At 31.3% G+C, this 25367-nt stretch overlaps 2 protein-coding genes across 2 annotated transcripts in view; both read right to left on the reverse strand.

Moving 5' to 3' along the window:
* The window catches only part of LOC125065923, a 44822-nt gene extending 39619 nt beyond the window's left edge, over positions 1-5203 (reverse strand). Inside the window, exons 1-6 of the mRNA XM_047673783.1 lie at positions 5160-5203; positions 4134-4212; positions 2816-3062; positions 2028-2131; positions 1142-1308; positions 628-697 (exon numbers count right to left, since the gene is read on the reverse strand). Coding sequence (XP_047529739.1) covers positions 628-697; positions 1142-1308; positions 2028-2131; positions 2816-3062; positions 4134-4212; positions 5160-5203 — 711 coding nt within the window. The remainder of the gene's footprint in view (positions 1-627; positions 698-1141; positions 1309-2027; positions 2132-2815; positions 3063-4133; positions 4213-5159) is intronic.
* Positions 5204-10803: 5600 nt separating this feature from the next.
* The window catches only part of LOC125065700 (Down syndrome cell adhesion molecule-like protein Dscam2), a 46616-nt gene continuing 32052 nt past the window's right edge, over positions 10804-25367 (reverse strand). Inside the window, exons 22-34 of the mRNA XM_047673472.1 lie at positions 24146-24389; positions 21965-22146; positions 21645-21768; positions 21365-21494; positions 20160-20341; positions 19658-19834; positions 19344-19573; positions 18956-19268; positions 18329-18557; positions 13256-13362; positions 12697-12843; positions 11739-11810; positions 10804-10909 (exon numbers count right to left, since the gene is read on the reverse strand). Of these exons, the coding sequence (XP_047529428.1) occupies positions 10884-10909; positions 11739-11810; positions 12697-12843; positions 13256-13362; positions 18329-18557; positions 18956-19268; positions 19344-19573; positions 19658-19834; positions 20160-20341; positions 21365-21494; positions 21645-21768; positions 21965-22146; positions 24146-24389 (2163 nt within the window). The 3' untranslated portion in view covers positions 10804-10883. The remainder of the gene's footprint in view (positions 10910-11738; positions 11811-12696; positions 12844-13255; positions 13363-18328; positions 18558-18955; positions 19269-19343; positions 19574-19657; positions 19835-20159; positions 20342-21364; positions 21495-21644; positions 21769-21964; positions 22147-24145; positions 24390-25367) is intronic.

Genomic DNA, 25367 nt, shown 5'->3' on the forward strand with positions numbered 1-25367 from the left:
TGTTTTAATATTTAACAAAGATATACTTTAAGTATAATGCGAGTGGGCCCAATGTAAACGCAATGTTATAATTAACAATTAACATAAGCGTGTATATCCTGACATTTTATATGATTCTTGATTATTTTCATGAAAAAGTCATCTACTATCACGATTAAAGGACTGTTTTCAACTACCACATATTATTGCCTCGTGCTAGCATTTTGATAAAAATAATTAAATATGCCATATTATTTATTACATATAATCGAATGCTATATGATTGAAGTCTATTGGGATATAATCATTAAAACGGAATAAAAAACATACATGTCAATAAAACTGTACCGACAGTCTCTAGCAAGATTTGCCAACAAACCCGCCATCCCGATTATTAAGGAGATAAATTGATCAATTTATTTGACACTAGTAGAAGCTTAAGTATATTTCGATATGGATTAAAACTGCTGAGGATTTATATTAGATTTAGATATATTAATTGGAATGCTTGCATTAAATACGGTGCCTTCTGTATATTCAAACCAGACAAGACAAATGTATCAAGAGGAGATGCATTTCACATTAAAAAAAAACATTGATCTATTAGGTGTCTTTATTATAGTAAAATATATAATAAAATGTATTTACCAGTGGAAAGCTATCACCAAAAATGCAGTTGAAGAAACGGCCTGAGCTGTAGTACCAACATGAGATATAACTGCAAAATTAAAAATATAACGAATGAATATTAAAGCATAATTTAAATTGAATAACTACCATCAATTAGTACTATAAAACATATAAATTGTAATTGGATATTTTTTTTAGCATATATTACATGGGAGACGTCTGCCGACGTTTTTGCTTGTTACAGTATAAATGGTAAAAAAAGTATTATTGTATGTATTTTTTTTAAGGTTTGTAATTATTTTTAAAATTTCGGTGTTAGTCGGGTAAAGCTTTTTTTTATACGTCAAAAGTCAAAAAAATAAAAAAAAAAAAGATTAATTTTTTTTATTATATTACACATTTTAACGTTTTTATAAAATGTATACATACAGGCAATTTTTCAAAATCACAAAGATCTGTTTCTAACTAGATAAACGTTTACTGTTTTAAATTCAACGTGGGCAAGAATTAAAAGATTAAAAATGGAAGTTACCTGTCGAATTCTATCTTTTTGCTGCTCATATAAAATCCTAATGAATACCACTCCTCCATAGAATTTGATTGGTGCAAATAGTACCAGAGACACGTCCCACAGTGCACCACCAAAACAACCAATATTATATGCTCGATTACGTACAGTTTTTTACGCGAACTCCGCATCTAAAGTTACATAGAAATTGCATTTATAAATTAAAATAGAGGCGTTGTATTGATATGTTATATTTGACGACCTCCGTGGTCGAGTAGTGTGTACACCGGTTTTCATGGGTACGCCACTCTGAGGTCCCGGGTTCGATTCCCGGCCGAGTCGATGTAGAAAAAGTTCATTAGTTTTCTATGTTGTCTTGGGTCTGGGTGTTTGTGGTACCGTCGTTACTTCTGATTTCCATAACACAAGTGCTTTAGCTACTTACATTGGGATCAGAGTAATGTATGTGATGTTGTCCAATATTTATTATTTATTATTTATATATATTGAGAAAAAAAATGATTATTATCAAATCTTTATCCTGTATTTAGTCGAACGAATTCGGAAATCAAAAGATTGATATTTGGTTCACATTCGTCATTGAGTTCATAACGCGTACATGCAAATCCTGTCCGTAATAAGAGACGTGTAAACGACCAAAGATATCAAAACCCCGTTACATTTGAATCAGCCTTATATACTTTGTCAGAAAATTGTTTTAAAAGTCTATATTCATTTCAGAATAAATTACTTTTTTTTTATATAGATATATTATTTCTTTAGTTACAAACCTAGAAAAAAATAAATCGTTACACAACGCTCTCTCTTTCTCACATCAGTAATAAGATATATGATTGAAGAAGACAAAGCATACATCAGTAAATATTTGTTATAAGAGGCTTTAGCTTACCTTTTCATTAATATTTTGGAAGAAACCAATCAATCTGTATATCCGTCCGATGCTCAACCATCTTCCAAGCAGTAGAATTTCGTCGAAACCATTTTTGTGTTTAACTAAATTTTAATAAAATTGATAATGACATATCTTATCATTTTAGTAATTGTAACAAAATATTAATTTTAGGTTTTATGTAACATTTATTACAATATGAAAATTTAAATTTGAAGATAGTTTAAATGTACCTAATCTTGTGTCTCTGACTAGGTCAGAGCACTCAAAATTTTTGTGTTTTTAAGTCAAGAAATTCTTAATAGAAGCTCAGAGTCAACTACCAGACACACTAGCTGAGGCACGTAAAGTAGTTGCTTCTGCGCATATACTTTCTCGGTCATGTATTTTTAAATGTTGAAAAAGAGTAAGTCACTTAATATAGATTGTTAAATGACGATTCAAAAGTGCCTACTTGAATAAAGTAAATTTTTATTTTGGTTTTGTATAGAATGAAATAGAGAAAGACTTTTGCATTATATAATATACATATATCCTACGAAGTCAAACCAAAAATCAAGAAACAAGATAAAAACATACTTTTCTATTTTATTTTCTCCCTAAAGTAAAAAATTTGAAAAATGTTCACAAATTATATTACACAAAACCATTTTTAATAACATATTATTTAAAAAAAATAGAAAAAGACAATACACAAAGAAGGGAAAATTCTTAAAAATTAATTTACTGAGAAAATTGTATTGCTCGACTTACTCCATCCAATCTATCACATATAAATATTTACTCACATATAACAAATAATGGGACCAAACTGATGACATCATAGGATAATAAAATATAATTCCTCGTGTACAGTCTAACGTGTAATCGTAAAATAGGCCAAAACATATGTAATAAATGTATGAATACATCCAAGAAGAAGAATATCTCGCCAACAATGATGCTCACATCCAAAAAGACCAGGGGTTCTTTCAAATAATAAGCGATAAGAAGATGTACTATGTACTTGTATATTATCACGGATAACATTAAAACCTGAAATCGATAATTTTATAAATTAATTCTATTCAGTAGATCTATTCTTTAAGAATAATTTTCTATATATATATATATATTTTATCATTTTCTATTTCTCTATATGTTTGAGGACATCAATGTATTCGTACTTATTGTATATAGTGTGTACTTAGATTATATACTTGTAATCTTATTTGTATGGATAATATAATTTCTTTGTTGATATATGATATGTGTATTCTATTTTTACCCTTATTTATTAGTTTTAGTTATATATCAATGTTATTTTATTTATTATACAGCATCGACCATCTCATATTCTGTGAGCTATCACCTACACCTCAATGCCTGGAAGAGATCGCTAAGTAGCAATAAGGTCGCCAAAATAGTACGCTTCTTTTATTTAGGCTGTATCCATGTTTTATTTTTTTTTCTCATTGCGGTGTACAATAAAAGTATAAAGTAAAGTAATAATTTCGAAATTCACCGCTGAACACAATCATGAATTTTCAGAAAGCCATATATACTATTGTAATCATAATATAATAATTTAAAAGACGGATCACAGATGAACATCAGAAAAGCATTTCACCGTAAGACGGCGTTCATTTAACAAGCGAAAATAAAGTAAGTTCTTAAAGTAAGTAAAAATTTTAAACTTTTTAAACCATATAGTTTTAGAGAATATAGCCGAATGTTTTATATAATATTTTTGACCGTTGAAGTTTTTAATTTACAATTATCTAAATTATTCTAGGTAAAGATCTAAACTCATTCAGCCATTTTTTTGAATACATATACTACTACTACTTTTCCAAAAGGCCATGATGACTCAGTGGTTGCGTCTTTACCGAAAACCAAGATTTCAAATCCAGGCTAGGTCTGATCATTATTTATGTGCCTAATTTGTGTTTATAAATTATAATACGATGAAAAACAACATTGCTAGGAAAACAGCATAGATCAGATATTCTGCTATATCTAAGAAGAACCAAGTCTTCTTCTTGAGACAAGAGAAGGACAGCCCAGCTTTGAGTTAATTACGGGCTAGAGTTACTTATTTAATTATTACATAAAATCAAATTTGACCTGCCACCATATATTCCATGGTGCCATTACCAACATCCGAGTCACAACACCGAGTCGTCCTTCCCAAAAGAATTTCCCTCTATAATTGTTAATTGTGTTTTTCGTTGGAATATTTATATGGCTGGCCCGCCCAGTCGCAGCTGTGGCTATTGTACTGAAATTTATTAAAAGCTTTAATATCGTAAGGACAGGCTTACTCAAGACTCGAAAATAAACGAGACGTTTGGAAACTTATGTATTTTATGTATGTATTTAAATAAAACTTTGTTAAGGAATTTATATTTATGAAAATAAATATCCTTTTCAAATGAGCAATTTGATGGATCTTGGTTACCACCGCCTAAAGGTATCGACACTTTAGGGAGTTTAACCAGACCTTAAATCTTCAATAGCATCGTTGAGAACTAATATGTTACGTCCCCTGTGCCCATAGTCACACACACCCAGACGAACTTATACAAAGCTCTACCACCAAATATTAGTATTTTTTAATTTATAGACTGTTTTTTTCGGTTTCATTCTCATTAAGCGATACTGCTTAGTCCCTTGTATATATCACCATAAAATTGGTTATAATGTTAGTTTTGTTTGTTAATAATAATCTATATCGCGAGATTGTAAACTGTTGGAAGATTGTGAATGGTGATTCAACTACAAAAAAACTTATACATTTTCGACAGTTCATCATCTTTCAGTTAGGTTAGGTTAGAGTTTTTATAATTTAGAAAGAATTTCAGTAGATTATAATCTACTGAAGCTAGTTTAAATTAAAAGTAATGCAATTTAAATTGTAAGCAGTAAGATCGGTTCACAGTCTTTCGACAGTTTATAATTTTACGAGATTATAATCTAAGGGCATTTATAATTATACGGCGACAATAAATCTATAATCAATCTTTATAAATGGGCTATCTAACGCAAAATTATTTTTAAATCAAGGTACCGACAACCAAAATATTTGTCTAAGTGTCTTCATTTAACACATTTAAATGTAATGAGAGTAAAGAAAATTAATTATTTACTTACTCAGTAAAAGTTCCCAGAGACGGTTCGCTGACACTTCTTAGCATAATGTTAGCTTAGTGAAACATCAACTTAATGAAATTTCTTAAGAAAAGTAATTTTGGGCATCGCTTTTGAGCATGGCTTCATAGATCTTGATAATTGTGTTTTTTTTTTTATTTATTTTATTATTGTCTGTAATGTACATAAGATATGTAGACTTTTTTGTGCTCTTTAAAGAACCAAAGACAATGTGAAAATTTAATCTACATAAATACAATGTAATTCCATTCATCTGTAATATCTGTATATATTTTTCTTGTTTTCCGTATTGACGTTTTTTTAGAAAAAATATGTGGAGACGGTTGACTATGAAATTTGACAAAGTTAAAGTTTATATGAAGAATGAGTTAAAAATAAATATAAAAAAAAAATTACACATTTTACCAAGTGCTTGACACACATACCAATATACAAATTTCAAATGAAACATACATAGTTTACATTCATACTGCCAATAACAAAACACGTCACGACAAAATTAAAATAAAATTTGGTTGTTAAGAATAAATGACGATCGAATTTCGACCAATGAGCGACGATTATTTTTGATAAAAAGCATTTGATAATTATCTTTCGCAACTGTTGATAGTATTTGCATGTGAATAGCAAAATATATCACACATAGTAGGCAGAGGCTGAGGTGTTAGTTCTAAACCGTTGATTAATAGGACACAGGAGACAGACTAATCTGTGCCGCTTGGCAATTTGTCACTAAACTTGTAGCATTAACTAAGTTAACTATTTTCAACTAACGCCTGAATTTAATTAATTAATTAGTTGTCTTAAATTAATTTTTAAAACTGTTATAAACTTCTGCACATAACATTCTTCGTCATCAAATGTTTAGTACTTTTGACTTCGTACATCTTATGTCGTTTGTTAAATTATACATATACGTTTAATTTATTAATTTTAAATCATTAATGAAATTTTTTTTATGTGATTGGATGTGACGCCGGGGGGGCCTTGCAGGTGCGTTGTCGGCCTTTTCTTGAAGGCCTAGGAATACTCGTTCCTAGGCCTTCTCTTTTCTTGAAGGTTCCCAAGTCGTATCGGTTCGATAAAACCGCCGGCGATAGCTGGTTCCATAGAGTGGTTGTGCGAGGCGGAAAATGTCTTATGAATCGCAAAATCAATAATTTCTCTTGCCAGTATCATTGCCTAATTAAATATGTTTTAATAATGTAAAATACATGTATCTGAGTACAAAATTACACTGAGAATTCCTTTTACTATTTACGACGTAGTCTTAAGATGAAAAAAAAGTAATATTTTAGTGAATAACGGATTCGAGGCGCCACTAAGAGTTTTATGTAAACGATTGGATTTCCGTTCTTTAAAATCCACTCAATCTGATTGTTTTCCTTTCGATCTAAATCCTTCCGAAGACAGATAAAATCCAGACAATCGTGAAACGTTTATTCGATTTAAATCGAGACAAAATCGATATTCAAATTCGGTTTACTCATATATGATAAGCTAATCGATAAATGTACTTCGGCTACTTATACGTGTTATCAACGCGACCCAAAACTTCCTTCGGGTAGACCTGATAATACTTTGAGGGACCGTTTTCCATCAAGCTGGATTTCGGGAATAAAATTTGCATACAAACGCGTTATATACGGTAATATACTTGCAGAAACTCGTTTTAGAACTAACATCTGGATTCGGTAAACTTTTAGGTACGATTGTTGTAATTTGTGTACGAGCATGAGTACCGGTTTTATCATAATTTAATATTTCCATATTAAACTATTTTATATAAATAAATATATATGTATTTATTGGATATATAATTATACCTGATACATGCAAGTTGCCTCAAGATGTTCACCTTCATATCCCGCACGAAATGAATTGTAAAAAAAAAATTACTACGATCGTATTTGAACATGGGATATTTAGCCGAGATCTTGATATGATTCCCACTGGGCCATAACATAAAATAATAATGATGTCAATATAGAACGTCTACACCCGAGGACGCGTTAACTATCTGAGCAACGTGCATAACCGAAAGATTTAATCAAAGTGCTTTCAAAGACCACATAACCGTGTATTTATACCCAAGCAGCACTGATACAACCCTAAAGTGTACATCGTTGGTCGAAAGCACTGCAGTGCGCAATTTATATAACACTTTTACTACCCGGCCACATGTTGCAGCGATTTAATGCGCTCGGTCTAATGGCCACGAAAATCCTTTAGAATTAAAGAGAATTACCTAGAACAACTTTGGAATACCCTGCAACTGTCCCTATGATAATTCTGAGTAATAGTACGTGATTATTATGAAGGGTTAAATTCGAATTATAATGTATTATACTCATATAATACTACGAATAATATATGAGCAAAGATTTTATGTATAATTAATTTATAAAACATTTTATATGTTGCTTCTAGTAACAGCAATTAATTTATTTTATGCAATATTTTTTATGTTAATTTATGACTAATTGCGCGCTTCAGAAGAAGTTTAAATTAGAGCGTAGCTTATTTATTTAAATAAAGAAATTAATCTACCCAAAAAAATATTTACACATATAGTACCAAGAGATATACTAGATCCGTACTTATCGTCTCAAAAAGATTATGATGTATTCAAGTAGAATATTATAAATTAGAATCATGTTACAAAAACTTTTATTTTCTCGAATTAAATACAAATAACACAAATATATCTGAGCCCGCATTGTATCATCGTTGAATAAATACCAAACCTTTTCCTCACAGGGAGAGGCTTAGCCCAGAAGTATTAATGAAGGAAGTTATTATTGAAGGGACATTAGCAAACTTTTTTGTTATTCTATTTTTTTTGGGGCTTTTTAACGACAAAGCTAAATATCTGACCTATCTTTCCCTTAAAAAGCAAACCCACCACTAGCAATAATAATAATAACTTTATAATCACAACTTATTTTAACTTAAGCTGGTAAAACATTTTCGCCATATCTGAGTCGGATATAGACAGTGCGCTTTGAAAAACGTCGAAATATTTTAAATTAACATCGAAACGGCACATTTCACTAGGATATAATGTAAGCCATCCTCTATCCCACATGAAACACAGTTTGGAGAATTTAATTTCTTCATTAGGAATCGAAATTTATTGAGTGGATCACGTCCAGCCTAAGCCATAAAGCAAAATATTTACTTTTTTTCTTTTTTATAAGCCTATCAATATTCTTTGTTAACATAAGCTTAATATTTATTTAATATTACGCATTGTTTATGATTTATACTACTACGACGTATAAAAGAAAGCTTGGCTGTTATCGATTTTCCACTCAAGTTCTATTAATGCCGTAATCCTGTTACTGTCTAATTGCTCTGTCAGCTCTTAGACTGGATTACTGAATGAAGCACGTTCATAATGCCATTGTCCTTCTTCAGCCTACTTTGCGATACTCTATACATTTATGGAATATATATCGGACAAATCCTATTACGATTAACTTTTTCTTCGTGATTAATAATGTATTAGATATTCATTGCCTACTTAATAGAGAAATGTGATATGTCTATATATTATATAAAAGGCAATTAACTCTTATTAGGTTTTTGAATAATAGATACAAAATTTATCCACAGTGATACATTTTTAATATTCAGTCAGCCCGTGAACAAAGAAGATGTTACTCTGCCGGATTAACGTCGAAATAAAAAATAATAATATTTATGTTATTTTACTTAAAATTTTAAATTAGTATCATTCAATTATCAAAAATCGTTTTAATATTTAAATGGACGTAAATTTTCATATAGTACGTTAAATTTAATTGAATTTACAAGAAAATTCTGGAAAAATCAAACCACAAAATATGAATTAACGCTATAAAAGAAACTTCTCCACCTGGTCGGTCGATCTCGATCCTCTTTGTACTCCTTATCAGATGTTTTTGATGTAACATAAAATTTACATGGTGGTAGGTACCACGAGCTCATAGATATGTTAACAATATACAATTAATTTCATTCTCCCGGAAAATAAATAAATACTAACGCAGTACTTTTTTTATCATATTCTATTAAGAAAGGAGCAAGAATTCCATTTTTTTAATTAGCAATCAGATAACTTGGTGGCGTTGTGTCAGCCTGTCTACGTGGCGCCATCCACGCATATTATATTCTACCGCCAAAAAGCGATAGCTTAGTATTGATGTGTTCCGGTTGAAACTGTGATTGAACCAGTTTAACTACAATCACAAGGGATAAAACAACTTAGTCCCAACCGTTGGTGTCGCAATGTCATGTAAGCGCCAATGTCTATGGGTGGGGTGTACTTATAATCAAGTGGCACATTTGCCATGACATATCCAATCATTAAAAATGATATTACAGCAATGCTTATTCCATCATCCTTAATTCGTTAAGTGAAGTGAAGTAATGATGAGTTATATTTTATTTAACGAATTTGTGAGTAGTAATAAATGACACTTTTTATTGGGTGCCTTGGAATAACATTTTGCATTAGTGTGAATTTTAAAAGATAATTAGAATATCAATTATTTTTTCTCTTGTTACTGTGGAATTTGGATAGTCTGAAAATGTCAAATATTAAAGAAATATAGTTAATGCCAAAAGAGTCTTGCATGCAAACAAATAAAATTGAAAAGTCGATATAAAAATATTGCATACATATACATTTTTTAAGTTTTTTTTCAACAAATGAATTTGTAGATTGATATTTAATTTTGTCATGAGATCTTTACTATAATAGGGTATTGTGGCAACACTTCACACGACGTAGCATGCTTAAATTAACTTTTGCTCAACAAAACTATTTAAAGAGGATCTGTTTGGTTATATTTATACAAAATATGTTAGCCTAAATAGCAAATACCTACGTGTTTCTGTCCAATTGTCGGTTTTCAATTAACATCAAACACGTCGAATTATGCAAATAATTTTGGTGACACACATAATTCGCTCAGAATTGCGTCGCACTTGCATTATCTCTTTGTAAATAAGTAATTTTTGAGATAATAACATAAAAATTTCCGATTTTCAAAAGCGCTTAGTGTAGATCTGTCATTCTATTAACTAAACTAAATTTGTTATAATATAGCTGTATTTTCTATTAAAAATCTGATGTTCATTTGTTTTTACGTCGTTCGATATTCCTTTAATATCTCGGTTCCTGTGATCATTCGCTTTGATATCGGTTTGTTTAATTAAACAAAGTAATATGGAAGCGAAAGGAAATGCTTTTAATGATATAACAAACCCTACATATTATGTAAATATATCTATATTGCTTTAGAAGTTGATATTAATAAATTTATATTTGTCTTTTGCCAAACAGCCCAGAGCTTCGGAAAGGACGTAACGCCATTTGTCACTAAACTCTCGTATTTAAACTTTTCGTGTCGGATCTGCCATCCCATGGTATTAAAAGAGGGAGTGCATCTAATTTTGCACACACTTGTGCACTGCATGTCCTGCGAGACGGATCGCCCGTGAGATGACGCACCGTGGCCAAAATCGGTCAGGACGACAATATCGTCAATTTTATTCGAGGTTGTTCTTTGTAATTTTGGGTGAGGAATAAAAGAAAAACATGATAATATAAATAGACAATATTATTGTAAAAATTTTTGTATACATATTAACATGTATAACGGAATTTTCTAATTATGTTGACTAGATATTTTTCACTAAATATTTTGGCAGTGTACTTCAACTTCCCGAGTCTTGTGAGCAACCTGCGAACAAACAAACAAACCAACTTATTTAAAAACGTCTTTACGAAATCATATCTCGTATATAAATTGAGTCTTTTCCTTATTAGAAATAAGTGGCATGTTTTTTTAATGATAAACAAGAAGTTTGGTTTTATTTTTACGAAAAAGACATGTGAACAAAACCAAGTGATAGTTTGTTGTCTCTTTATCAAAAATTCACACTGGAACTGTTCATAAACTGACAATGCCCTACCAATTAAACCTACCAACGTCCAACCATCAGTTATGATTAGCGTAAGATTTAATTTAAAATCGCCACAAATTCATGTAACATAAATATTTTATTTAAACATATTTAAAACATTAAATCTGATGTATTCTAGAAATTGTATGGAATGTTTAATGTAATAGGATTCTGGTAACGGATATATTAATTAACGGCCCAATACTAATTAAATTCATGCAAGGATATGGGTTCTATTTAATGAGAATAATTTAAGTCTTCGAACGAAATATGAGTTAAATTTTAATACCAAAATATTGTTAGGAATATATAAAATTATTAAAAAGTTGTAAAGTTGTCTATGTCTAAATCTCTTTGTCTTTGAGTAGATTTTTTGTCTTTGTATAGTGGTTGTTATATGTCGTAATTAAAAAAATATGAAAAGGACGATGGTAGTCGTCCGCTAAACGTCCGGTGAATAATAATTAATAAATGATCAATAACAAAAGCAACAGAAATAATAAAATAAATATAACCTACCTAACCTAAAAAATAACTTATTTTCAAAATAATATTATTTCAAGTTTTTAGTTTTTTTTTTATAAATGTTTACATTTTAGGACTTACCGTGATCAGGGCAGTAATGTCGTCTGCGTCGACGTCTTCGTTGAGCCTCGCAAGCGTCGACGCAAGTTTCCTCTGTACAGTAATAGAATACATTTGAAACACTGTACGCCAAATTGGCAAAATAATATACATTTATAATGACAAATAAAATTAATTAAAATAAAATTGATTTTTTTTCAAAATAAAATTATTTTCTATAGGCCTTTTGTATGTTTTAAAATATCAAAATTAAATACAGAAACGATTTTTTTTAAATAGTTGGTTTCAAATCTATATGAAATTAGTAGTTGTCTTTGAAACTAGTTACTTTAATAATTTTTAAAGTAAATTGACAAGTGAAATTGACCAATTAGTGCTCAACACTCGCTATGGACGAATAAATAAATTGTTTTGATTCAGCTTGTGAGTAACAGTTATAAAGCAATATATATCAAAATAATACTAACTAACCTAACAATGTCATAGCAGTAATTGAAAATATTGAGCAAATCTCATTTCAGAGTGACATTCCTATTTTCCTCTGATATTGATGATGTTGGGCTGTAGTAAATACCATATCGCTGCGGCACATACTCGGCATAAATCTAACGTATAATTAGATATTGAAATTACATTGTACTCAACCGAATAAAATATTACCTTTAATAATGACTCTATTGCCTAAATATTGTAAAGTGTAAATAAATGGCAAATATATCTACAAAAAATTGCTAAGACAAAGGACTCTCCTTTTTTTGTTTTATTGTATGATTACATAATTTTGACGTTTGTGTTTTATTATGACGTAGTTCTTTTATGCGGCTTACGGTAGAGAAAACTGGCAGAAATCGTTGCAAACGTACTCGTACTTAATTTATTTTATTTTGTTTGTTATTAAATACAAAATTAACTTCTATCTAACGCTGGGTATCCTCGTCGTTTTTTTAAGATATCTGGAATGTTTATTGAATATAGTCACCGTCACAACAAGCCGGATGCGCAGGCGGCGCGGCGTCATCTTCATGGCGGGCCAGCGCACGCAGTTGTAGCGTATAAGCGCGCGATCCCCCACCCGGCAGCGCGTCGCCACCCGCGAACGTCGCGTACGGACTTATTTCGTAAACATCTATGGCAATATTTTGAAATTAAGGTCCTGTATCTACATATATAGAGGTTCTTATTTACTTTGATAGTTATCGGTCCTAAAAATATAATGACATGAAATGATGGTCAACATAATATGTTCGTTAAGCAAGAACTAAAATACAAGAAAATTTACAATTTGTCTCTCATATCGGTGGTCATAAGAAAAATAGTAAAACATCAACATATGTTCATAACCTTTATGTGACTTGCATCCAGTTTCTGAAACGGTGATCAAAATCAATGTTATTTCAGAAACTGTAAGTTAAGATTATAGGTTACAATGATGTTTGTAAATGAAATACAATATTTCATTAAGTCACGAGTATATATTACTAATAGGATAATAAAACTTTCAAGAAATATCCTACATAATTTAGTATTATTGTTATAACCTGGTGGGTCCGGCGGTAGTTTGGGTGTAGGGTGCGGGGGCGGCCTGTACGTGCCGCAGCCCGGCTTGTCGCCGCTAGTGATTACACGAGCCACTGCCCCGTCGCTCCTGTATAAAAGACGAGTGTTACCTCTATAAAAATCCTTAAAAATACGCAAGTTATCATTGCACTTTCATAAATAAAGGTAGTATCCGTAAAATAATTTGAGTGAATTCGATTGAAAGGACTTTTAAGCAGGATTCGTTCTATAATAACAAAATCCGTAATAGATAGTAATTTATTATTATATGCATCCAAGATTTTTCAACCGCAACAGAAGTACATAGAGTAGAATATAATTTGATTCGAATAGTAATTGCTCCAATATATATATATATATTTTTAATTATTTCATAAAATTGTTTATATACTTTTTTTTCACTTTTAATCTTTATCACACAAATTTATATAAAATCTTAAACTATTACATTATAATTACGTCTTCCGTATTCATATTATTGTATTCGTATTCCGTATTCGTTGGTTTCATATTCTTCTTGATAGAATACTCATTAGAATATCGGTAAGAAACTAAGTAAAACGTAATCTTTTTTTTTTTTTAATTAGCAACAATTTACTTAGGAGCAAGGCTTTGTGCATTCTAGGTACTACCTATTTGATCATATCCAAAAATTATCATTCCCATCTTATATTGTACCGCCAAACTCAAAAAAAACTAAGTATTGCTATACATAGTTTTTTGTGTTTCGGTTTGAGGATGAGTGAGCCAGGGCAAAAAGGACATAACATCTTAGTTCCCAAGTTTGATCCATTGTATGAGGCATGATTATTGGGCGGTGGCGTTTACTTACCACCAATTGACTTGTTTACCAGTCCGCCTAACTATACGTCATAAAGGTTAAAACCCAAAATTTAGTTTAATCTACAATAATACATAATTAAAATAGTAACGCAATTTAATTATCAAATTAAGCTTGAATGCCTTGAAGGCAATAATTACATTTCACCGACTAATTAATTATTTTAAAAATACTTTTAAGTCAAATATAAAATAAAGTAATATAAATACTTTAGTACGAATAAAATACATAAATACATTAGGTAATCATTGAAATATACCTACATTTATTTTAGTTTAAATGAGCGCGTTCATTACGTGTGAATCGTCGGATACGAAAACAAAGAGAACTATTAATCTATGACATGAAATAAGAAAGATTGTTTCTTTTTAAAAGGGTCTTATTATAGTTTTGTTACTAGTATACCCCGATGTTAATACAAGATAACTTATACTAGAAATACCTACCTACATAATATTTAACCAATAAAAATATCACACGGATATAAAATACACACGGCTATTTTTAATTATATTTGTGGCTAAATCTAAACGTAAATATTTTCATGGTTATTATTAAAAATTATACATCTGTTTATATATTATATATTTTAAATGGACAGGCAAGTGGTCACCAGTCTGCATAGATATTGGTGACGTATGAAATTTTAACCATTTCTTACATAATCAATGTACCATCAGTCTTGGGAGCTGAGATGTTAAATCCCTTGTGCCTGTAGTTGCACTGGCTTAGTCACCCTTCAAACCGGAACACAACAATACTAAGCGTTGTTTGAAGGCAGAATAGGTATATGATGAGAGGGTGGTGCCTACACAAGCGGAACTTAAATTATGACGCCATTTATTGTATTAACTTAACTTAATTTTTCTTTTTTTTTGCTTCAATAAACGATTTTCCTTTTTTATTGCGAGACATAATCTTTATTTGTTTAACGTAACGACGAGTGAAATGCTGCCTTCGAGTAGAAAAAAAAACATTAAATTAAGTTAAAAAAAAAAGCCCACAAAGCTGTGACATGTTCAAAAAATATCACATTATTATTTTCTGGCCTTTTTTTCGCCGGAAAAAGCACGTTACGCGTTCTCCCCACGTGGAGTGGGGTGTATGTGGGACTCGCCGGTGCCTAGGACGTTGGCAGTACACCGGGATAGCCACTAAAAAACCAGCGGTACCCTACATGTCTCATCGGCGGGCCCCACGGGATCGCTTTCGCTTGCTACCGTGACGCCCTGACGGTCGGCCCGCCTATGCGATATGCAACTATTATTTTCTAGCCTATCACAATAACTATGTTTTTGAAATTAATATGAAACTAAATTTATCAAACAATATAAAATGTTCCAAAACTAATGTTATTGATTTGTGGATATTCGTGTGATAGAATTTCATCTGACATTCATACAGACGGACTGAAAAATGTCTTCCCGTCGTCTTCCTTACACCCAAACACAATCAATTAAAAAAAAAAACACAAAAAGCTAAGGTTTACTAGAAAATGAACAAAAATAATGAGATATAATTCAGTTTATTTATAAATCAATAAAATTTTCAGAAGCTGATATATATTTACCCATATATATAAACATTAGTAGGTGAATAGCAAACATTCAACAACATCAACGTGAACAAAATACACGTCTACGAGTTAAGCTCGATGCGCAACCTACATCCATCACACGTGTTTATACTCCGAGCACCGTACTAACGAAACTATAATGCATCCATTTTACGACATCATATTGTAATAAAACATTTATAGCCTTGTTTGTTGAAATACGATTTTGTCGCGTAATATTTCTTTATGTGTAATAAAATCTACGTTTATTGTAATAGAAGGTTCGACGGTACTTTAGATGTGTTAAGTAAGAATTTGTCTTAAGCTTGTAGTGCACCTCATATATATTACACAAAGCACTTTATTAGTTAGTTATTACGGTACATATTTCCTCAAACGCAATACCAATTCAACGCCCTTTTGAATTTGTAACATATTTCTCTACAGTAAAATTATCACGCAACATAGTTTTTCTTTATTTGTTATCTAATCGACCATTAAAACATTAATATACAACAAGAGAAAATATATTTAAATAAACTTGTCAATAAAAATCTTAGCTCTTTGTCACTTGGGCCAAAAGATATGATATTTTCTTGTTCACAAAGAAGTCTCTTGCGTCAGCAAATTTCATTCAAAATGTCCTTTTGTCGCTACGCTCTTTTCGTACTGATTTTACATGATTCAAAATTGTTGATTTTTACATATATGTATACTCTTATTCCATAAAAATTATGAACTTCATTTAAATGACGATCAGTCAATACACCTTTGTGAAGGCCGTTGATAGAATACGGAATAGTATTGACTTTAACATATTATAATTGTTTAGTTACGAGAATGTGCATGAAATCGTAAATCCAAACTGTGTCGATGTTTATATATGTAAGATAGTAAAAATAATCAAGTATATTAAAAAATCTTAAGATGATTTTTTTTTTTATATGATAGTTGGCAAACGAGCATGCTCACCTGATGGAAAGTGATTACCAACTTCCATGGACATCTGCAACACCGGGGGGCTTGCAGGTGCATTGCCGGCCTTTGAGGAAGGAGTACGCTCTTTTCTTGAGGGTTCCCAATTCATATTGTAATCTAAGAATAATTTTCACAACTATCCGAGCAATTTTAGGCACAATGAGCATTTTTTAGGAACAATGACACGATTATTTTGATTATCCTACGACATCTATGATCGGTGAGTTTTCTATCGTCATAACGAATATTTTTTTTTTATATAAGGCTCCAGAGGATACTCTTGTTTAAAAGTTGGTTAATAAAAACATAGATTTGATATCTGGTATAATTTTTTTCTATGGTCTACTTTCATACGAGATTTATACATTTAAGTAAATCTATAAATTCATTTATAAAGCGATAGTAACTGAACGAAAGTTGATGAAACTACTTTTTTATACCTAAAACATTTCGACCAATCCCTAAAACGAGAGTAAAGTCGTGGCCGACAACTAGTATTATAATAAATTAGTAAAATAATCTTTGAGACGATGGTAACATGTTGAGCTTCCCTACACCAACTTGAAACTCACACAGAAAACGATGGTTCAATCTCAGAGTGATATGGAATATTGACTGTTATAATCATAACACTAAGGACTTCATGTTAATAATGATTATGTATATAAAGTACTTTTAAGGGATACCAGTATTAAAATAGCATATTACTGTAAGTCCAACAATAACGTGTTACATTCGAAGCGAGTTCTTGCATCAAAGCACTACAGGAATTGAACAAACCCCTACCATCGGTTACTAAACTGATTACATTACGTTCAAACACTTTTAAGTATTCAATTGATTACAATACAACCCGACTTAGGTTAAATAATATACGTGTTTCAAGAGATTGTGACGTAGATTCAGCTTTACATACCTAACAATAGAAGCAGATTTAATACATACAAGGCTTCGATATATTTTGAAGTAATAATGAATATTAAATTAATTTTTTTAACTTCAGCTAAATTTTACGCCATAAGACTGAATAATATGATTATTCGACATAATAATAATAATTATTATAATAGTAAATATAACATTATATTTGCTTAGATTTCCTCTATTTTATTTTAATTTTAAATATGAAATTATAAACATAAAAACATGAAGCAGCTCATACAACTTTTTTTTAACACGTGTTTATATGTACGAATTTACGTTCATGTAGTTTAAATTAAAAACTATGTTTATATAATTAGCCACTGCATAAAACTATCGCACACCGCAGGTTGCGTATGTGTGAATGGAGAGTTAAATTTAAATCAACACCACTACATGCATTAAACCTACAGAGTTCTTGTTTAAAATAAGTGCACTTTGAATAGTAGGAACGAAGTTCACCCTTTTTAATACATAAATAAAAATGTTAGGTATATTTAAATTGACAAATCGTACTAAAACTTATATAACGAACGTGTGTCGCGCGAAGATGTTATGCGCAATTGTATAAATTTATTAAACCTTTAACTTTACTTAAAAAAACTGAAACCAAAATAATAATTATTGTCAAAATAATTATACTATATATCGCAGATTCGAGTATCACTTTCGAACATCCATTCAACTTTACTAACAGCTAAACTATAAAAAAAAGTTTAAAAAAAAAGAGTGAACGCATAAATAAATCTTGATCCTTACCTTTTCCGCCTCAACAGTATAGCCAATATTGTCAATGCAGCAAGAGATAGCGCTGCACACAAAGCTAATAGCAGCGCTAGTTCTCCGGCAGTTGCGGGAAAGGGAGCGTCAACTTCCTCTGCGTAACTTCCCTCAGCGGGCGTCGTTGTAAACTCGTACACCTCGCGAGTCCAACCAGCCTCGTTAGATGCTCGCGCCGCTACACGATATCTCGAACCTGGGTTTAGACCTGTGTAAAAATAACATACATTATAAGAAGCCTACCTAGACCTAGCTTACCTAGCTACCTTGACCTAGAAATGAGAGTAAAAACATTGTAAAGATTATGAATATTATTTTGAGTATAACCTTGCAATGATCGTTTGATCTGAGTTTTGAACGTGCTTTCTGAAGCAATACCGTAAAGGACTATACGTAATTCGACGTCTCAGCTTTATTCGAAGGTTCTTAAAAAAATTACACGATTGTCTTATAAGGTAATAATATATGTATGTATAAATTATTACGCTTATCTTTACTTAATATTTTAAACGATTTGTTAATTAATAAGAAATGATAAATAATAAAAAAAAGTACAATAAATAAAGTTTCAGTAGATGATTTTTTAAATAATATTAAAGCACTTACCACCTAAAATAACCTCCCCTCCAACCGGCACATCTCTTGCACCAGCGACCCCAGAGCCAGCCCATTCTAATTTCAAAGCCACGGGCCCACAACTACCATCAGACCACATGCTTGTATCGAATCTTGCATGTGTGGCATTTGCTCTTATCCATCGTGTATCTGGTGGTGCTGTGGGTGGACCCCCAGACGTTCTGATAGATATTTCAGCACCTGGAGCACCGCCAGCTGAACCATAAGCTCTATATGCTGAACCACAGCGGAGTCCTGTTAGAGTTACTGGACCTGGGCTTGCTGATTGTATTCGCCATTCGCCCTTAAAATATTTCTTGCATTATATTTTTTATCATAATCCTTGAAACTATTTTTTATCCTAAAAAGCAAATCTCACCTCTGGTGCAGCAAGCCTCCAATGTAAAGTATACGCTTTTGGTAGTGCGTGACCTTGAGCTCTAGGAGCAGGTCGAAGTTCTAATTCCAGTTCTCTCGACCTTGCTTCTAATAGAGCTAACCCAGGAGGTGTCGGTGGTCGCAGTACATAAACTCGCCATGTTACAGAATCTGAACCATGTGGATTTTCAGCCACACAAGTGTAATTATCAGCATGTGACAATTCTAAATCTATGAACAAAAGATATAGTCAAAACTTTTATTTAAAATATGATTTCAAAATATATAATTAAATTAAAACATAACAAAACTAACTTCGTATTAAAAGAGCATCTCCATCCAAATGGAAAGGTGCTCGAGGATGTAAAGGACTTCCACCTCGAAGCCAACGCTTAGCTGGTGGGGGAACACCTCCGACAACACATCGGAGTGATAATGACCCACCAGCGGCACCTACTGCGACGCCGCCGAATGAGGAAATACGAGCCGGTGCTGGTAAAGATTAAAACTAAATGAATATAAAGACTTGTGGGAAATAAGAAAATTACATCTTGTTATTATTTGTGGATCGAATCTTGTAACTAAACTTTATACTGGAAACACCCACCCGAATGAATACAAATTTTTAATGGCGGCCAAACAATCTTAACTTAACATTCAAATCTATTCAACAATCGCCCTTAAGCTTAAATGTATTTTGATGTTTTATATAATTTTCCTTGTATGTCCAAAAATCGAAACCATATAATCGATCACGATATCAAACAGCAAAATGAAAAAATACAAGAATATTGTCGAATATTTATCTTTAACTCACCAAGTGCACTTGTCTGACAAGCTATAACGGAGGACGGCGGTCCCTCTCCAATAACAGTAGCAGCTCGAACCCAAGCCTCATAAGTTCTCCCTGCTCGAAGACCACGTAATGGCTTCATGCATTCAACCGTACCTTCCCCATCAGTGCAGGCGTTGACTCGAGTAATATTCGCTTCTTGAGACCTAGAAAAATTCGACTTATATATCCTGATTTAGACTTTTTTATTTGATTATTAAGTAGCATCCGTCCACGGCTTTGCTTGCTTCTTTTAAGTCGCAGCTATTAGTATCTTTAATCCCTTTCAGTACCTGACAGTGTTTGAAAATTTTATTGTATTGTATTATAACAGACAAATACAAAAATAAACAGTTTCACTTTTGCACTTATACTGTAAGATGAGATTTAACGTTGGACAAAATATAAAACAGTATTTTACATTACATTTTATTTAAAGTAATTCAAGTATTTATAACCAGTTGAGTAAAGGTTCAATAAACTAAGAAAAATATGAAAGTCATAGGAAGAGTTCCTCTAACATTTATTTCATTCAAAGATTATGACAACAAAATGACGGGACTCATGAATAAGGTATTGTTTGAACTGGAAGTGCATTGTAAACAAGCTTAGTTGATTTTAATTATTTCCTTACACTGAAGATTTAAATAGGTCACTTTAATAAGGTTATTTTAATTACTACAGTATATGAACAAAACTCTTAATCTTAATTTTAATATTACTATGTAAATAAGAGACCAATGTTGACGTGAGATGTTAATGGAATCATAAAAGCCTTCAACATTCAGCCACAAGAACATTCCTGATATTATATCGGAAAAAGAATCGAATAAATAATTACTCTGTTTAATATGTCTACCATAATGTTCTTATTTTTATTTTTCATACGAATTACGAAAGGCTGATATCAGAATCGTACTCAAAACATGGTATTGAACAAGCGCGATGTTTTTCTTTGCAAATTCATTTTAATTTAATTATAATACTATTGTAAAAAATAAACAGTTTTAGATTTATTCATAATATATGAATAAATTTGTAAGTATTTATCAGAATCTTTTTGTAGTGAAGGAAAGTTATTTATTATAAAAATATATAAATCTGCGGCCTTATATTTTCTCTTAATTCATTTTAAGTTAATATAATATTCATTCACTCACTAAATTGTAGACCAAGAAAAAGGAACATACCCAGATAAATCTTTAACGTAAAGTGAATAATGAGTCAGCCTCCCATTAGGCTCTAGAGGCGGCAGCCAGGACGCTCTCAGCGAGCGCTCACTGAGAGCGATCAGTTTCATGCCGCCCGGAGCGCTCGGAACTACAACATCATTCGTATCAATTACCGTCGTAGTAATAAATTCAAACGAATTCATTACTAAAAATAATTAGATGTAAAAAAAATGTAATAGTATGTTATACTTTTACTTAAATATGGACTAAAAGTTTTAATTTAATGAAAGATGCGAACCGTCTTCGTCTGTTTTGCAAACTTGGGGTGCAGATAATGGACCATCTCCGGCAGCGTTGTGAGCTCTTACTCTAATTTCATACTCAGCGTACGACGTTAAACGAGATACTGTTGCTTCTTCACCCTATCATCAAAGACCATAAGCATTTTGTATAAAATAATTTAATAACCTTATACTTTACTCATATAAAACTTTACGACGGTTAAATGTTGTACGGTCAATATCAAAAAGCGCTTTATACATTTTCTTAGAAATTTTAGCGCTTTATATATTTTCTTAAATTGCTCATTTAACATTTATTATTGAAAATGAGACTTACTTGTACTCTCAAATGTGCATCTTGTGTTGGTTGTAAAGGATCGGAATCTCGTCTCGTATATTGTAATGTGTAGTGGGTTATTTGTCCCCCTCTTGCGTCCGGGTTTGGGGGCCGCCATGATACGCGAAGTGAAGTGGAACTACTTGAGGTGCACGAAAGATCTTCTGGACCTCCAGTTGGTGCTAGTAAAAATAATTATGTTCTAGGTAATACTTCTTTAATTGTACAATTTAAAGGTAAACATTTATTGTAACCATTTAACAGGTCTTTAGGACACTATATTATATATGTATATTCAACTGAAAACAAAGAATAAAAACACTGGCAAAACCCTCAACTATTGCCTTTAGAGAACTTGCTAAACATAAGTAAGGTAATATATACAGCTAGCATATCGTCTCGCTTACCATTCATTGAACACACACACATTATTATACACATAAATATAACATTCCTTATATGAGTTCCTTAACATTAAAATATAATTTTAATAATATAAAACTAACACAGAAAACGTACATTATTTGTAAATAATAATAAATAATTTTTGCTCATTGTTTTTGAAAATGCTATTGTTGTAAAGATAAATAAAAGAGTTGAAAAATCTTTTAGCAAATTTCTAATTTTGAACGCATTATTTTGGACGAGGTCATTTACATGAGAAATTCATAGCAAGTCTTTTATTCAAAATCCGTATAAAAGAGCTAAGAAGGTCGGTGCTAACATTGCTTGCTTACTGCTTTTAGTGTAGAAGAGAATTGTACATTACATAATAATTAAATGGAACATTTCGTAAGCTCCATTTAAATTTAGACTACTAAAGCTCGAAGTGTATGAAGGTTGAATACTTTAGAAGGTAATTTTTAAAATGGATGTATGGTCAGGTTTTTTAGGTAGAGGTTTTTTTTTAATTTCAAGTAAAGTTAATTGAAAGATATTTTCATAATGATAAAACTAATAAATCAGTGTTTAATAATGTATAATGTAAACGCCTGTAGTGGTGTATCACACCGTACATTAATTTATTTCTTACTTTTTCTTAAAAATTTGCGAATATGTCGATGGTGTTTCGAAAATCTATAAATAAATTGTAAAAAAATACCAACGTTAACGCAACGTTTTGTATGATTTGACTCCTTTATGGTATTTTTTTATTTGTATGTAATTTAATAACTTCACAGTATTGTGTCAAGGTACAGTTTCAATTAAATGCAGTTTTAGACTTAAGACATTACGAAATTGTTCTTTCTCGTGTTGCATAAATATTTGTTCCAGTGTTTAGAGTATGATACCGCTTTTATCTTTTTACACAAAGTCACGGATAATAATCAAATTAGTTCATTAAGTTTTTATCATATTATAAGTATGTAGAAGAGATACAGTCAAATGGGACTTCAACAACTAGCGTTAATAATAAAACAGCAATAATAGTCATGCAAGAATTTTAGACAACTGGTTCCCAAATAAAATAGCAATAAAAAGTCAGATAAAATCGCATAAAAGTGCTATCAATTTGTTCCGATCCGTTTGACCTGGATCGGAAAGGCCACGGTTCAATTAAGCCATTTTGCATTTTGATGGGAAAATTTACGATGGCCGCTTTGGTGTGGCAGCGTGAATATATTCACGTAGCTACGACAGAACTTATGAGTGCCTGTACAACTTCGCCTTTATTGGACTTCTAAAGTACGTACTCGTTCTTAATATTTACATATTCAAATGAATCTTGTTTCCTAGGGTCGTTTTTTCGCATTCCCGTTAAAAGTTTTTTTGTAACTTTTTCGGGACAAAACTCGAAATGCTCCACTAATGTATTAACATGTTTCTGGTGAATTATAAATTTGCTATATCACATATTCTTTTACAAGCTTTTTGTAATGATCCTCCTTGGAGCTTAATGTTGTTACAATTTCAAGGTCGGATGGATTTCGAACAGATTTTCGGGTCATTAGATATTAAAAAGATATGACGCACAAAATATGAAAGATACGTTCTCTCTCCTTTAATATTTGTATAAAATCTCTCACATTTCCAAAATAAAATATTAATTAATACTAGCATTCTTGCCACCATTCCACGCAGATTAGAAATGTAGAAATCTAACCCATTTTCAATAAATCAACAGTTTGAATGGTAAAAATATAAAAAAATTAAATAATCTAACTACTGATATCAACTCACGTGATTCCAACGTATGACGATAATGCGGCGGTGACAATGGTCCAGTGCCGGCTGCATTATACGTTCTCACTGTAACACCATATCTGGTCGCTGCTTTTAAGCCTCTAAGTGTCGTTGTAGTGGCATCTGCACTTGCACCGCTCTCTGATCCCGTGTCGATTGTGCTCTTCCCCTCTTCAGAGGCTTCCCACCACCGGATTGTGTAACCTAGGAGAGTTCCATGCCAAGTTTCCCGTGGTGGAGCCTAAATGGAAAAACAAAATAATACTATGCTATCTTTAAACGTTTCGAACGAATGTATAAATATTTATTTAATAATATAGACATATATATAAATATTTATGTATATGTATAATCTAAATATAATTTAATCATTTTTAATGGCATTGTTTAAAAATAATGTCAACAAACAATATCTATTACGATAAAAATTATTATGACTTTTGTTTTTCATTCTTTTTAATCTATAATTCTATACTAATATTATAAATGTGAAAGTAATTCTGTCTGTCTGTCTGTCGCTCTTTCACTGCCAAATGAAATTTGATATGAAGCAAACTTGAACACCAAGGAAGGACATAGGTTACGTTTTTTGCCTAACACATGACAACCAACGCCTACAAGGCGAGCGAAGCCGTGGACGACAACTAGTTCAATTATTTATTTATCGATATAGATTACAATAACATCAATCCAATAAAAAGTTTGTAAACAGTAAAGAATTTCCAACGAAATTAGTGAATATATTAGCTTCAAAACAAATTCGTAAACTCTGTAATAAATGAAGAGAAAACCCGTCGTATTCAAAAGTAAATCCGCATAGCCACTTTGAAACTTAAGAGCCAACACCGCCATATCTCGATAAAAACTGTATATTTTTTAAACAAACTTTCAAAAACTATTTTAATTAAAATTAAAAACTCTTCAACGAAAGTTGAGATATAAAGAATTTAAAAAAATATTCTACATTTATATTCAGTTCGCAAACAGTAAAGGATTTCAGTTCTTTTTAAATTTATATTGTACACAGTGTTGCCCGCGGATATCCTTATTTATATATTAAGAACAATAGAACAGCAAGTGTTGCAGCCTCCTAAATAAATATTTACAAAAATAAATATCTGTTTTTAATTATGTAGATTAGCTAATATATTGTCTTTTTTTTAGCTAATATAGTGGAATTTGTTTTTATGGCTGGAATCTTTCTTTCTTTCTTTTTAGA

The sequence above is a fragment of the Vanessa atalanta genome, chromosome 8 (assembly GCF_905147765.1).
Source record: "Vanessa atalanta chromosome 8, ilVanAtal1.2, whole genome shotgun sequence".
Classification (NCBI taxonomy): Eukaryota; Metazoa; Arthropoda; class Insecta; order Lepidoptera; family Nymphalidae; genus Vanessa; species Vanessa atalanta.